Here is a 12749-nt window from a genome sequence, read left to right on the forward strand (position 1 = left end):
ACAAATGTACTGAAAGAAAGGTATTTGTACAGACTGTACTGTCCTACCTTAGACATGGAGCTTTGTTGAGAAAAGGAGAAAAGCGTGATATTGTAAATCAGTGTCGACGCATCAATGTTACCGCTAATCGTCAAAAACCGGCCTTTAGGGGGAATGCATCGAGCTGTCGGTCTAGTCGACCGTGTGTGGTGGTGGCGCGAAGAGTTTGGTGCGCTGCCTTGTCACCGCCAAGTGTAGTTCTCGCATGCGTGTCGACGAGATCTATCTCATTTTTCCGCTGCTCGATTGATTTTTCTTTTCGCGTCTTAATTCGCATATTTTTGACATTGGGATATGCAATAGTTTGTAAATCTCGAGAGAAATCTGTCAATACGGAAGATTGTGAAATCGAGTAAATTTGAAGACATGTGTCAAGATTGAAGAAGTTTAAGTTTTGATGGGAAAAGGTGTGATATCATACCTTATGACTTTCATTCTTTGGTTGTCGAAACTAATTATTTTTTGATAACGATGCAATAATAATTTAGAAAAGTATCGAGATAGAATTTTAATGGCTATGAATATTTTTGCAAAAAACGCAATCTTCATTTTTTTAATTTTCAAAAGTAGTGGTTTGGTTATCACGGAAAGATTTTTATGATAAATCTTTGGATAATAATAATAATCGACTTAAGAACACTCGTGCTTCCATGAGGAACTCAAACAAGAATAAAAATATTGTTGTTACTCCTTAAATTCAGCTGAATTTTGCTCGTCACTAAAGCGAGATGCAAACACCAGCGCTTCACCACCGCCACCGTCCGTTGGCAAGCGGCGAATGACCTACTTGACTCACATTTTGCTTTTGTCCTTTTCACCGTTGATGCCGCCTCGGGCGTCCCTAAGCCCGACGAATGCGTCGTTGCGAGCAAGCTAAAGTCGACGCAAAGAAAATTGAGAAATTGAAAATCAGCTCCGATAAGTTAGGCTTGCATGCGACGGCTTTTCCCAATCACTAATTATGCCACCCTAGCTAGACATGATCATAAACATTCTTCGGAGAGACAGTGTTGTCGACGACATCGTCTATTGAGATTAGTATCACTGCACCCAAAGACAATAAATTGAGACTGAGGCGATCTCGAGTATTTTTCGAGCGAAAGGAACTCCTACTGACACTTTCTTGAAATCGAGTCGTACTTGGAGACAACAACGATTTTTTTGATAAAGAGAGAAACTTATATCAAAAGTTTAATAATCCAGGTACAGAAGCACTTTTAAAAGAAGCTTTTATCATTGTTTTTTATTGTGTTTTTTCCGAATTTGTTATTCCTGTCTGAAATATTTATTTTTATAAAACAAGCCAAATGCCAAATATATTTAATTTAGATTTCGTATGACGGTACTTAGCAATGGTGAGATCGAAAAGAGCAAAGATCTTATCCGATACTTCCTTGAAAAGCTTCTCAACAGTGAAGTAGAAGCGTTATGCGTCGTTGAAAGCGGTAACTCAAAGTGAGTAAATCATTTTTCAAAAATGCTAGACTCTAATCTGCGATAAGATGGGCCTGTGGATCCAAAAAACTGTTGAATAAATTAACATCTGGAAGCTTACGAACCCAGCCTGACGACAGGCTTGAAGAGATCTACGTGGCCGACAACAACGAAGAGCTGCAACAAGACGAGGAAGTCTTTACCGCAGATCATCTTTTCGATTCGGAATGGAAATTTAGCGGTGGTGGTGCTTTTCTGATATCGACAGATGAAATTCGCAAGCGCAAGTCAATCGACAGTAGCTCGAGCTCACGTGACTCAAAGTCGAAGGCGGCGAAAATCGCAAAATCAGTGTCCAGCAATAACGACGAATCAGAGGAAGACATCTCTATTAAGCCATTTGTTTGCAATCGATGCACCTGCGGCTTTTCAAGTGAGTAAACTGATTTGTAATTATCTATTAATTTATTAAATTCGGTGGGTCACTCGCTAAATTGTACTCATGCTTTCAAAATAAACCTTTATTTACTCTCTCGTAGCTAAAGACGAATTGAAAAACCATTGTTGCAATTACGCCGACCCAAAGCCTTTCCATTGCGACATTTGTATGAAGGGCTTCTCGACCAAGTCAAACATGCAGCGCCATAGAAATATTCACACGAAGGAAAAGGTCTTCCAATGCACCCAGTGCAGCAAAGTAAGATAGACGAAAGCTCCACATTTTGACTTAAAATGCATTTAGAAATTCTACGACTCTGGAAACTTAAAAGGCACATTGAAGGAGTTCACTCTACAAAGGACGTAACTCGCGAAGGGGACGACATTGACGTGACATTGGAGTCAATATCGGAGAGCAGATTCTCGCACCACAACGAAATCCTCCCATCGGAAAACGAAAGCAGTCGCTCTCCAAGCTCTATCCTCAAGCTTGACGATATGAGCATGGATGACAGCGAGCAGCAGGAAGAAATCGATACTAAGCCCGTTGAAGGAGAGACATTCAACTGCGACAAGTGCTTACTGAGGTATTTATTACTCTTAGGACCCTTATTAAGGACCACCGTCGAGATTTCGAAATTTTGACCTCGGATTCGTGTTCATCGTCCCAAAAAAAATTTTTTCGCTGCATTTTTTAACGTCCTATCTACACACTAACATCCTTAAAAATTGAGTTTGAGTTTTGAAATTTGTAAAGGTAGAGCGCTTAGTGCAACGGTCTGAGTACTGGGCGCGAGCAACTCTTTCACGGTAAATGTGAAAATCACCCATTTTTGTAAGTTTGATAATAGGAAATCATGCTTTGATTAATGAATTTACTTGAATCTATATTTTTGTGCGACGTTTTTAGATAATTTTTCCGTTTAATCAATTTTACCTTAAAATCAAAAATCAATTTTCGGGTGAACCTATTTATAAATTTCAAAAATTTCTTTGCGTTGCCCTCAAGTAAGGTCCTAGCTTTATTTTTATTTTCAAAAAATTTTGTTACTCAAAGTTATGCCAGAAATATCAGTGTTTGAAACTTTAATCTATCGAAGCGATACCCTTAAGAATTGGACGATCGTGCTTGTAATTCTGTTCCCCTCAACCAACTATCGGATTACACTATGACCAAAAATCTTTCGGAAATCTTAAGGAAATCACTTCGAAATCAGTGTTTGAAAAAGTCATTCCCACTTGACATAGGGGCTCTTAAGTTAATAACTCTTAGGACGAACAAAAAGAGTGAGATGCTGGAACATCTCAAAAGCGCCCACAGCGGTGATGGCAACCAACATTGCGTGCGTGTTGAGCAGCCAATGCCAGAAACCTCAAATGCAGAAGGCACATCTGACGCCCAAAAGAGCTTCAATTATAAGCTATTCTTTTGTGACTTTTGCTGGAAAGAATTCACATGGAGGGCGAACCTTGTCAGGCATATAAATATCCACACACACGCAAAGAGCTTTTTCTGTAGCTTCTCACTTTGCAAAAAGTCCTTTAGGTAATTTCTAGATAAGCAGAAGTTTTCTACTCACGTTTTCTCCAAGCTCGCATACATCATTACGAAGACATGAACAAAAACATCAAGGCGTACACTATAGCTGTTCGAAATGTGTACGACTATTCAACGATCCATCAAACTTACGGAGACACGAGGCCTCATGTACAGGCAGTGGCGATCCAGCTGACGATATCAGCGAAGAGAAACCCTCTACAAGTGTGAAGACTGCGATTAAAATGAAGCAGGAGAAAAAAAGTGATGTGAAAGAGGAAGTCGATCAGATGAAGCCCCATCGCTGCGGTTACTGTAAAAAGGTGAAGAAATGTGGATTACAAAATTTTAATCTATGACTCAGAGAATACGGCGCTATCGCGGCTAGCAAATAAAAATAAACTACCGTTTGTGCGCCCCCTAAAACTTATTTTTGAAATTGTCCTTCCACTTTCAACAAGGCGAGCTTCGCAACGGTATTCCTGAAAGCAAGTCTTTCTGTGAGCGGAATGCGTGTTAGTTCTAGTTTTTTACGCTCAAAAAGCCGAAACAATGTGGCGAGCGTGGTGATTCTCTGCGGCTCTCGAATTATCGTTATGGCCTGTGAAAAAACGAGCACCTGAGAATTCGCGTTTATCCACGTAACGGGCATCTAAGAAAGCGACCATTATTTCTCCATTGTGAAATAAGCTTTAATTTAGTCGTTTGGACGAGCGGAAAGACTTGAAGAGCATCTACGTACTCACACGGGTGAAACTCCCTTTACATGCGATATTTGCGGCAAGGGCTTTACGACGAAACACAACCTCATCCGTCATCGGAATATCCACACTTTGGAGAAGAAATACACTTGCGAGTATTGCAACAAATTCTTCGCCGACCCTACCCAACACAAAAGACATCAAGCTACTCACTTATCGAGAGGAGCTCAAGTCAAGCGAAATGTTAAAGGTGGGTCGAGACTCAAAGCAATGTAAGACTGTTTATTCTCAGGTTCCAAAAAGAGCGACATGGATGTTCCTTTATCGTTGGTGATCCCCAATTTCTCGTGACTTTAATCATGATCAAGGTATACCTTTCTTTTTCAATTGTGCCTCAACCTTAAAATCACTTCTACTTCCCCTTACGCTCCTTGAATCCCTCATGACAGAGAAATCTGTCAAATTCGAACCTCAATTACTCTTTTCTAAAAATATTTTTAAAAGGGTCTGGTATTTCTGTATCTACATCGCACTGCTCTGATTTAATTAATCTCAACAACGCAGTACCCTTCTTGCTTAAGCTTCTTTTATATATCAGTATAGAATCATTTTAAATTATCCTCCTTTGTCGAACCTAGGTTAGAGGTAGTTTTTAAGAACATACAAATTTGTGCAATTTTTACTTTATACTGCTAAGCTGTAAGCGTCGCGTTCAGAGTCTCAACTCTTAAATCTCAATCCTTTTCAATTGCTAAAAGCGCGTCTCTATACTCCCACTCCCATTCCGGAGCCGATTCTTTTTAACAACGCCACTTCCTATTGCGTTTCGGTTTTTTTAGAAACGGATCGTCCATACATATCATGCTTCTAATTCGTTCTTTCTTTCTTCTGTTAATATTTTCGAAGTGAGTCTGTATGATTAATTCAGCGTATTTATATATTTATTTATATTTACTTCTAACATAATGACCCAACTGGTGATATCGAAGACAATCTGGTGATTGGGTGCAACTCGTTTAAGACAAAATTTAATCGCTTTTCTCCTTTTTTAAAAATGTTCTGGTGCTATACTTCTTCTTTGTTTGGGTTCCAATGTTTGTTTATTCCCACTTCTTATTTTATTTAATAATGTATATTTGGCTCGGAAAAAGCTCAAGTGTGAGTTCGATTTAAAAAAGACAAAAAATATTAAGTTGTCAACTATAATACGCGTGACGCATGAAGACAAAGGCGCTCGGTATTATCGGACGTTTTATTTTTGCTTTTCCAATTTCGGGCAGCTTCACACAATATCTCAGGGCACGTCGTGGAAGGGCGCAAAAATGCAGAAAAAACTCTGGATCAGCAATTTGATTTATGAAACGCATACTGGGGACTAAAAGATGCCGCTAGTTGAGAATTCCCGCATCGCACAGCGCTGGAATGCGCCATTTGTAATTCCGATAGCAGCTGCATAAGTTCTTCGGACTTGATAGATTTCCGTTGATGTTGCATCTCAGTTTGAGACTCCCACTTGCACTAGCCTGTATCCTCTAGAAAAAAATCCTTCTATTTGATCTCGAGAGTCTTTTCTAAAATCATAGTTTTGTTCTAAAGAGCCCACTGTATTTATTGAACTGGCAATAATACTGATTATGATAATGATAATTGCTCTTGCAGTCAATTTCTTCTAAGGTTACGTGAGTAAAAAGCACGTTACCAGAAACATTAATAAAAACAAAGTTGTACTTGAGTGTTTGTCCTTATCCACTATTCAAATGAATAACGACGTTAATCCTAAAAAGCAGGCTTTACAGAGCACTGTTGACGAAAACGAAGCTTTGGTTACGATTAAATTAATTGATTTTATAATTAGAAACTGCAATCAAGCGACTAAGAACCACGAAAATTTTGGAAAGCGTTTTTCCGCTGCCTGGAAAGTGTTCTTAGCATGTTGACTCTATCTTGAGCATTGAAAGAAGTCTTGTGAACAAACTTGAATTGGATGCGACGTGGGGACATGAAAAGATTGGCTCTTGCCCCCAAACGACGCTATCAGAACATTGTCGACAACTGCCACTATCGCTAGAACAATACGCGATCATTTTAGAAAAGACTCGCGAGTCGCGATCAAACACTTTTTCTTGTGGATAAAGTTGCTCGAATCGATCTGTCAGCAGTATCTTTTTCGGCACTTTCCGTTGAATATTTCGAATTTTCGTGAAAGATTTTATGATTTTACTTAAAGTTAATACGACCCTATTGCCACTATCAGTGGCAAGAAAACAGTGTTGCCACGTAATCTGGATCAGCCGCCAATGCTTTCATTCTCTGCTCGGTGGATAAGTCGACTTTGGTTAGATCAGCCGCCTTAGACGGAGGCCTTCACAGAATTGGAAACCATCGAATGCTGAACGTGTAAGAATCGTTGCCGATCTGGGTAAGCAGGACACATGAATGCTACTATGAAAACCAAGTGTCAGGTCATCTGAGCAAGACAAACAAATCATTGCTACATTGGGCCACCAGGCGGCTGTTTTTAATTTCCGCTCATCTTAACGAGAAGTACAAGCGATACACGAAACGGTGAGAGGGTTTCAACCGCTGGCCGTTTGCATAAAGAGTGATGCGGGAAAAAGCCCATTTCCCGATTTTTGATTCGCGAAATGAGAAACAGGACGTTTCATTAGTAAGAATACTGTTCATCGAATTAAGGACCCCCCCATCAATATGAAAAAAGTCAAAATTTTCAAAATTTTTTTGCTTTTTTGGGTAGTTTAGACCACGAGGAACAATTTTTATTCGGAAAATTTTTTTGATCTTATGGAAAATTTTGGCAGAAATTGACTTCAAAAATTGAAAATTAACATTTTACATCTCATAAAAATCTTTAATTCGCTATTTTTTAATGGTTATTAAGGGTATACCAACCATAAAAACTATTTCTATCATAAACACGAGTATAAAAACGTAATTCAGAGCAATTAAGGCAATGATTACTGAGAATTTAAATCTGGAAATTCGACTAAGATTCGACTTATAAAATTTTAAAGGGGCTGTCCTCCTTAAGTTCGTGGACAAAAAACTCTCAAAAAGCAAACGGTCGTAGCTTAGGGCCTTAACTTTACCATGAAAAAAAATTAAGGGTATACCCCAACGAAAACCCCAAAAAAAACGTTCACTAAGCAACTTTACCTTTAACGGCCTGTATAACCTTAAATTTGGCATCGAGAGATCATCTTAAGAGAAACTGTTGCAGTAGAGGGTTCGATCTAAAGGATGCAATTAAAATTAAGGGTCTAGCTAAGATAGTTTTGGAGAAAAACTTTCACTTAGATGCCCTATTTTCGCGATTCTTGATGGGGGGGTCCTTAAGTAGAATAAAAAAAAATGTGATTTTCTGAAAATTGAATGCTGCATCACTACTAGATTATTTAAATTTTGCGTTATACGTCTTCGCACCTAGATGATTATCGTGGCGGATTTCGATTACGGATTTGTGGCACAATGTGATCTACGCAAAAAGCTCGTCCTAGAATCAACAACCGCATCACGGATGGGCACGCGTCCAGTTGCCGTTTAGGCAAAATTGACCATGTGACAGCTATCTGACTCTTTTCTAAATCAGCCAACTTCCTCTTCGTTCATTTCGATCTCTAATTATGAAAAGGTGATAAGATGTAACTGGCAGCGGGACTTTCTGGATATCGTTAGAAACAGCTCCGCGCAACGTTACAATCCGGCATAATCAGATATCGCAAGACATTTACAACATGATCAAAATGCGCTACATTCATGTTTTTAAGGAGCAGATGCATCTTTTCCTTATAAAAATAAAAGTTGATCTTTGACATCCTTAAGGGATCCCCCATTTCCCGAACTTTGGCCCGTATCTACTTTTTCTGGTCTTACGTGTGAGGCTGGTTAGGAGCTTATTCAAAAGCTCGTCTTTAAATGAGCATATTTTGGTAGAATCAGCTTCCTATCTCATTATTTGCTTATGCATTAGAGGCCGTCAAAGTGATTAAGATTCGCGAAAATGGCCATTTTAGACCATTTTTAAATTGTATCTTCTTTTTGTGGCCTTCTTAAATACAAATCTTTTTATTTTAATAGAAAGTTCAGACCCTAAACTTAATATTCTGGTAGAATCAGCATGATCGGATAAGTTAATAAAAAAATGCCAAAAATTGGCCGAAAATTCTAGTGCGGTTATTGTATTCGTAATCTACACATTCTAAGCTTTCGAAAGACCCCTTGTTTGTCTTTTTTCGATGACAATGAAAAATCGAAAAATATTTCGATTTTCACGCTAAGTGCATTTTATATGCATTTTCCCAAACTTTGGGGGCCGAAATTTTGGGGATGCATTTATGTAAAGGGGTACTATCATATATCAAAATGATCCTCAGAACACGGGGAATCTAATATAATAATATCTGGCGATAATGACCGGTGCCAAAGTTTTGAAAAATCGGGGGGTGATCCCTTAATTATCTTTCGTTATTATGAAGTAAAAATTATCATATAAAATCCAAGGATAAATCCATCAATGTTGCATGTGAATTTCAACAGTAAACTCGATAGCCGAAATTATCGAGAAAAAAAGGCATCAGTTTAGAAGCTTAGCTCATTTTTGCAGTTCTAAAGGACACTTGTTTCGCCTGATTTGGAATATTTCAAGAGCACCTGTCAAAGGCGACCTCGAACTAGCGGTATCAGCGACTATGACAATTGTTAAACGTTACTGCGCATTTGATAAAAACGGCTGTCACCGTGGCAATCATTCCTCAAATCCTTATTTCAAACACTCAAGGGAAGTTTCTAAAAGCTGTTTTGAGGCCTTTCATCGTCGACAAAAAACAGCAATAGTAAATTATTTTAATGAATGTCGCTTCATATTCGAGTCTTTTTTTTCTTGGAAAATATGCGGGAAGAGATAAAGTAGATTAATATCCTTGGGCTTTCCTCTTGAGAAACATGAAAACGCGATTTAAAATTGGTTAACAAGGGTCTTTCTTTCGCCATATCGTGTCCCGATGAAATTCTTGACTCTACTCGAGAATGGATTATCGAAACGCACACGTGGCAAGTGGTCTCAGGATTGCATATATTACAGAATGTCATTGTCTCTTTATTTTCATTCAAAGGAAGACGGAAGGCTTTCACAAGTCTATAGAAAGCAAGTCATTTGATGAAATAATGTTCCGATAATCCGCAAAGCGAATTTCGCAGAGCACGTTCCCTCTCGTCATGGCTTTGATAAGACAAACCTTTATTTGAGTTTATTTTGAATCTTGAAGAGAATTATTTCTTAAAACGAAAAAGGGTTTCTTGATAAGCGGCTTAGAAGGTTTCGTCAAGTGTTGAGTTTAGCAACGTGGCTTCACGCACTTTTATCAACCTCGATAAAAGTCCTTCAGTGTGACCTTTGCTCTAAAACAACTGTTCAATCGTGAAGCTACGACTGGAACCGATTTTTCATAAATTTATTTTGAGAAAATCTTATCGCTCAAGAAGCTTGTTTCCTCTGCAAAAATAAATTCTTCTAATTAGCTCCGATTTTTTCACAAAAGTAACTGCTTACTTAACCCTTTTTAGAGGAAAATGAAGAAGTTTTCACCACGTTTGAATATCATATGGAAATGACTATGTTCGTCTTAGCTTGTCCAGTATGTTAACCTTTGCTACACGTGTAAAGACGTGCTTTAGCTTGTTCGCAAACTTTGCAAGTGTGAAATTCTGCGTTTATCCTCCATCTGAATGTCTAAAGCAATTCGCACCGATTTCGAAAGAGCCTCGAAATCAATCTCCTTAATTAAATGAAAAATATCAACGCAGCCCTAAAAGGCTTTTCTTTTAATTGCCAAAATAACAAGTTTGTCATTTCCGGAAGCGGGCCTCTTTAGAAATCCCAGCCTGCCAAAGATACTCTCACCTGGAATGAGAACAGGCTGGGGAAAATAACAGTGAGTTCGCCGAAAACTTGTTCCCAACTCTAAAAGCTTTGTTTGTCTATAAATGCATAAGGTGACGCAATCCATAGTGTTCGTTCACTTAGGTCAAGCGACACGAGTGCTGGAGTCACCCTCACTAATTCTACTTCGGGCCACGTTTGTATTGTCAGTACGAATTCACGGAATGCCTTAGAATCGCTTTCGAAATCCGCAATACTTGATCCCTTCTTCAACTTCAATTTGTAGAAGCAAATTCAAACGTTGTGTCAAAGTACAGCTAGATATATAAATGAAGTTCTGATTGATTCGTTCTTAATTGCCTCCGCCCGCAACCGAGAAATGTTTTGACAATTCGCTAGTTGACCGAAACTATTCCTCAAACAACAAAACTCAGACAATTCCAGCTCCGGGATTCCAAGAACACATTCTTCATTTTCTTCGTTGTCGCCAATTTCAAGCAGGAAAAGTCTCACTTTGCTATTTCGTTCTTCGAAGATGGCGACTAAGTCGGATTAATCCGCACGTTCCATCCTACAGCGTACATCGAAATGCCACTCGGTATACGACATTTTGGGCTATTCTGCGTTTGAGAGAAACTATTATGCTTCGGGCTTGATTCAGAGTTTCTAACTTTCATCAAGTTATTGTTCTTTTTCTAAGTATGTCATTTTCTGATTGAGAGACAATTATTTTGACATATTACTCGGTATTTGACAGCGAAGGAATTGATCGCTTGCTTCTAAAAGCTCTAGACTAACACAAGATCATATCTCTCGTCATATTTTTCCTCCGAAACCGAATTCTTGATTTTTAGTCACTAAGATTCAATTATCCGAATTTCGAATATGATTTTCAGTGTATAATAATTAGTATACCAGAATTTCAAATTTTAATGCCAACTCCATTTGCAAGTTCGTCAACAAAAAAAAACTTGCTTGAAGACTATAATGGAAATAGAAACACATACTTGCATCGTCGATGTTAATTTATTTCTTCTTAAAAATGGTATTTTCTAAAGGTACTATCCTGAAATATTCCCATTAGATAAATTGAACTATAAGGTCGGGTGCGAAAGGTGCTGCGGTCAGGGGTGATGGGTCTCGATTACCCTCTAGCGCCGCGCGGGTCGCCAAGTCGGCGGAGGAGCAAGCGAGTCCGGCGATAAAAGAGAAAGCTAATGCATTATTCTGCTATTGGATCATGTTCCTGTAATTTTTGCGCGTGTTGGGCCTGGCCGTTCGGTGCCCGTTAACTTTACGTGGGATGACCAATCCAAAAAATAAACTCAGAGATTTCGAATTTTACGAAGAAAACTTAGTGAGAAAAGAAACATATTTGACGCCGCTTTGCCCTCCGTCAATTTGAGCGTTTATCGCTTATAAGAGAGTCTTATCCACATCTTCATGTCGTCGATAATTCAACCTAAAACAGATGAATTACCTCAAGAAAACCAATAGAAACTGGAGAAAAATGACCAAGAAACTAATAATCAGCAATAGGTAAGCTTCTGAATAAAAACGTTACGCGTAGAAGCCTGAAATCGCCGATAGATCATCGAGAAGTTTACTGGCTAAATAATAAAGTATTTGTTAAATGCTTTGACATTTTATCGCCATCCGCCAACAGAATTTTTCTAAAAGCGATCCGGGGATTCAGCTTTATACGCCACGCATGATTCGTATATATAGCATCATTTAAGAACTTGAATATGGAATGTGACACGAATTCAAAAGTGCACTACCAAACAATCAACGTCCAACAGGTAGATTATTACTTCCATCAAAAAAATTTAGCAACGCTCATTTTCAAAATATTGCCACAATAAAGAAAAAAAACACTGTAAATAAAACAAAAACGCAAAAAAGCATTTTCCATTTTAAATGGGAAACCAGCACAAGCGAGCCAGAAGTAATGATGGCAAGAAGAAGATCCCGCTGTGCCAGACGAGTGCATAATCAAAACTTGAGAAGGCTGCTAGAAGACTTTGTAGCTCATCAACTGCTTGATACATAACGATAAGCTTTGTCTCTGTGTTACAGTTTGGCGATAGGAGAGCTCGAACTGCCGTACACTCTCGTACCGTACCTTTACTGTAACCCCTGATGCAGGCCCCGGCCGCTACCCCACTAAATGATCTACCGATTTGGGTATGACTTTTCGGGTCATTCCCCGGAGCGCATTTCGAGTTTGTTAGCTATTGCGCCGGATAAGCGTTATTTCCAAAGTGTTCCACCCTTCTCATAGATCGATGTAACATATTGTAGTTAAACGCTGTAAAAATATTTTTAACAATTAATATTCAATTATTACATTGTAAAATTTCCAATGATAAAAAGATTAAATGACCCCGAATCAATCATTTTTAAACCACTTCTCAGAAAAACCCAGAATTCCACCAAGAGTGCGGCCATGAGAGCCTGTTCTAGTGACTTAATAAAAATCACAAAATCAGAAATAAACAATCTTGTTCTTGTATTTCGTTTGTCTTAGCACTTAGTAAAAGCAGGAAGGAGAAGGCATTTACATCAGCAAAAAGTTATATTTGAATTTTCATTTTCACGCAGTCCGTAATCCGTGCTGTGGAATATAATCCGCTTCTTCGGTGTCATAATCACTAAAAATTCCGTTATGTTTGTATTTACATTTTTGCTTAGACATAACTTG

The 12749-nt window shown here is 38.5% G+C and overlaps 1 protein-coding gene and 1 long non-coding RNA gene across 2 annotated transcripts; both read left to right on the forward strand.

Moving 5' to 3' along the window:
- Positions 1-716: 716 nt before the first annotated feature.
- On the forward strand, positions 717-5758 carry LOC145708993 (uncharacterized). The gene is made up of 8 exons (XM_081786683.1): positions 717-1494; positions 1542-1906; positions 2013-2168; positions 2216-2498; positions 3185-3457; positions 3504-3771; positions 4150-4399; positions 4442-5758. Exons 1-8 carry the CDS (start codon positions 1376-1378, stop codon positions 4498-4500), a joined length of 1773 nt encoding a protein of 590 aa, XP_081642809.1. The 5' UTR covers positions 717-1375; the 3' UTR covers positions 4501-5758.
- Positions 5759-8565: 2807 nt separating this feature from the next.
- Positions 8566-12547, forward strand: LOC145707504 (uncharacterized). Its single transcript, XR_014134757.1, has 2 exons — positions 8566-11584; positions 11785-12547. It is a non-coding gene; the product is annotated as an uncharacterized LOC145707504 (long non-coding RNA).
- The last annotated feature ends 202 nt before the right edge of the window (positions 12548-12749 follow it).

Source organism: Oikopleura dioica, chromosome XSR (genome assembly GCF_907165135.1).
Source record: "Oikopleura dioica chromosome XSR, OKI2018_I68_1.0, whole genome shotgun sequence".
NCBI lineage: Eukaryota > Metazoa > Chordata > Appendicularia > Copelata > Oikopleuridae > Oikopleura > Oikopleura dioica.

Coding starts and splice junctions, on each gene's coding strand:
- LOC145708993 (XM_081786683.1), top strand. CDS start 1,376: ATGACGGTACTTAGCAATGGTGAGATCGAAAAGAGCAAAGATCTTATC. Junction 1,495..1,541: donor GTTGAAAGCGGTAACTCAAA/GTGAGTAAATCA, acceptor ATCTGCGATAAG/ATGGGCCTGTGGATCCAAAA. Junction 1,907..2,012: donor ATGCACCTGCGGCTTTTCAA/GTGAGTAAACTG, acceptor ACTCTCTCGTAG/CTAAAGACGAATTGAAAAAC.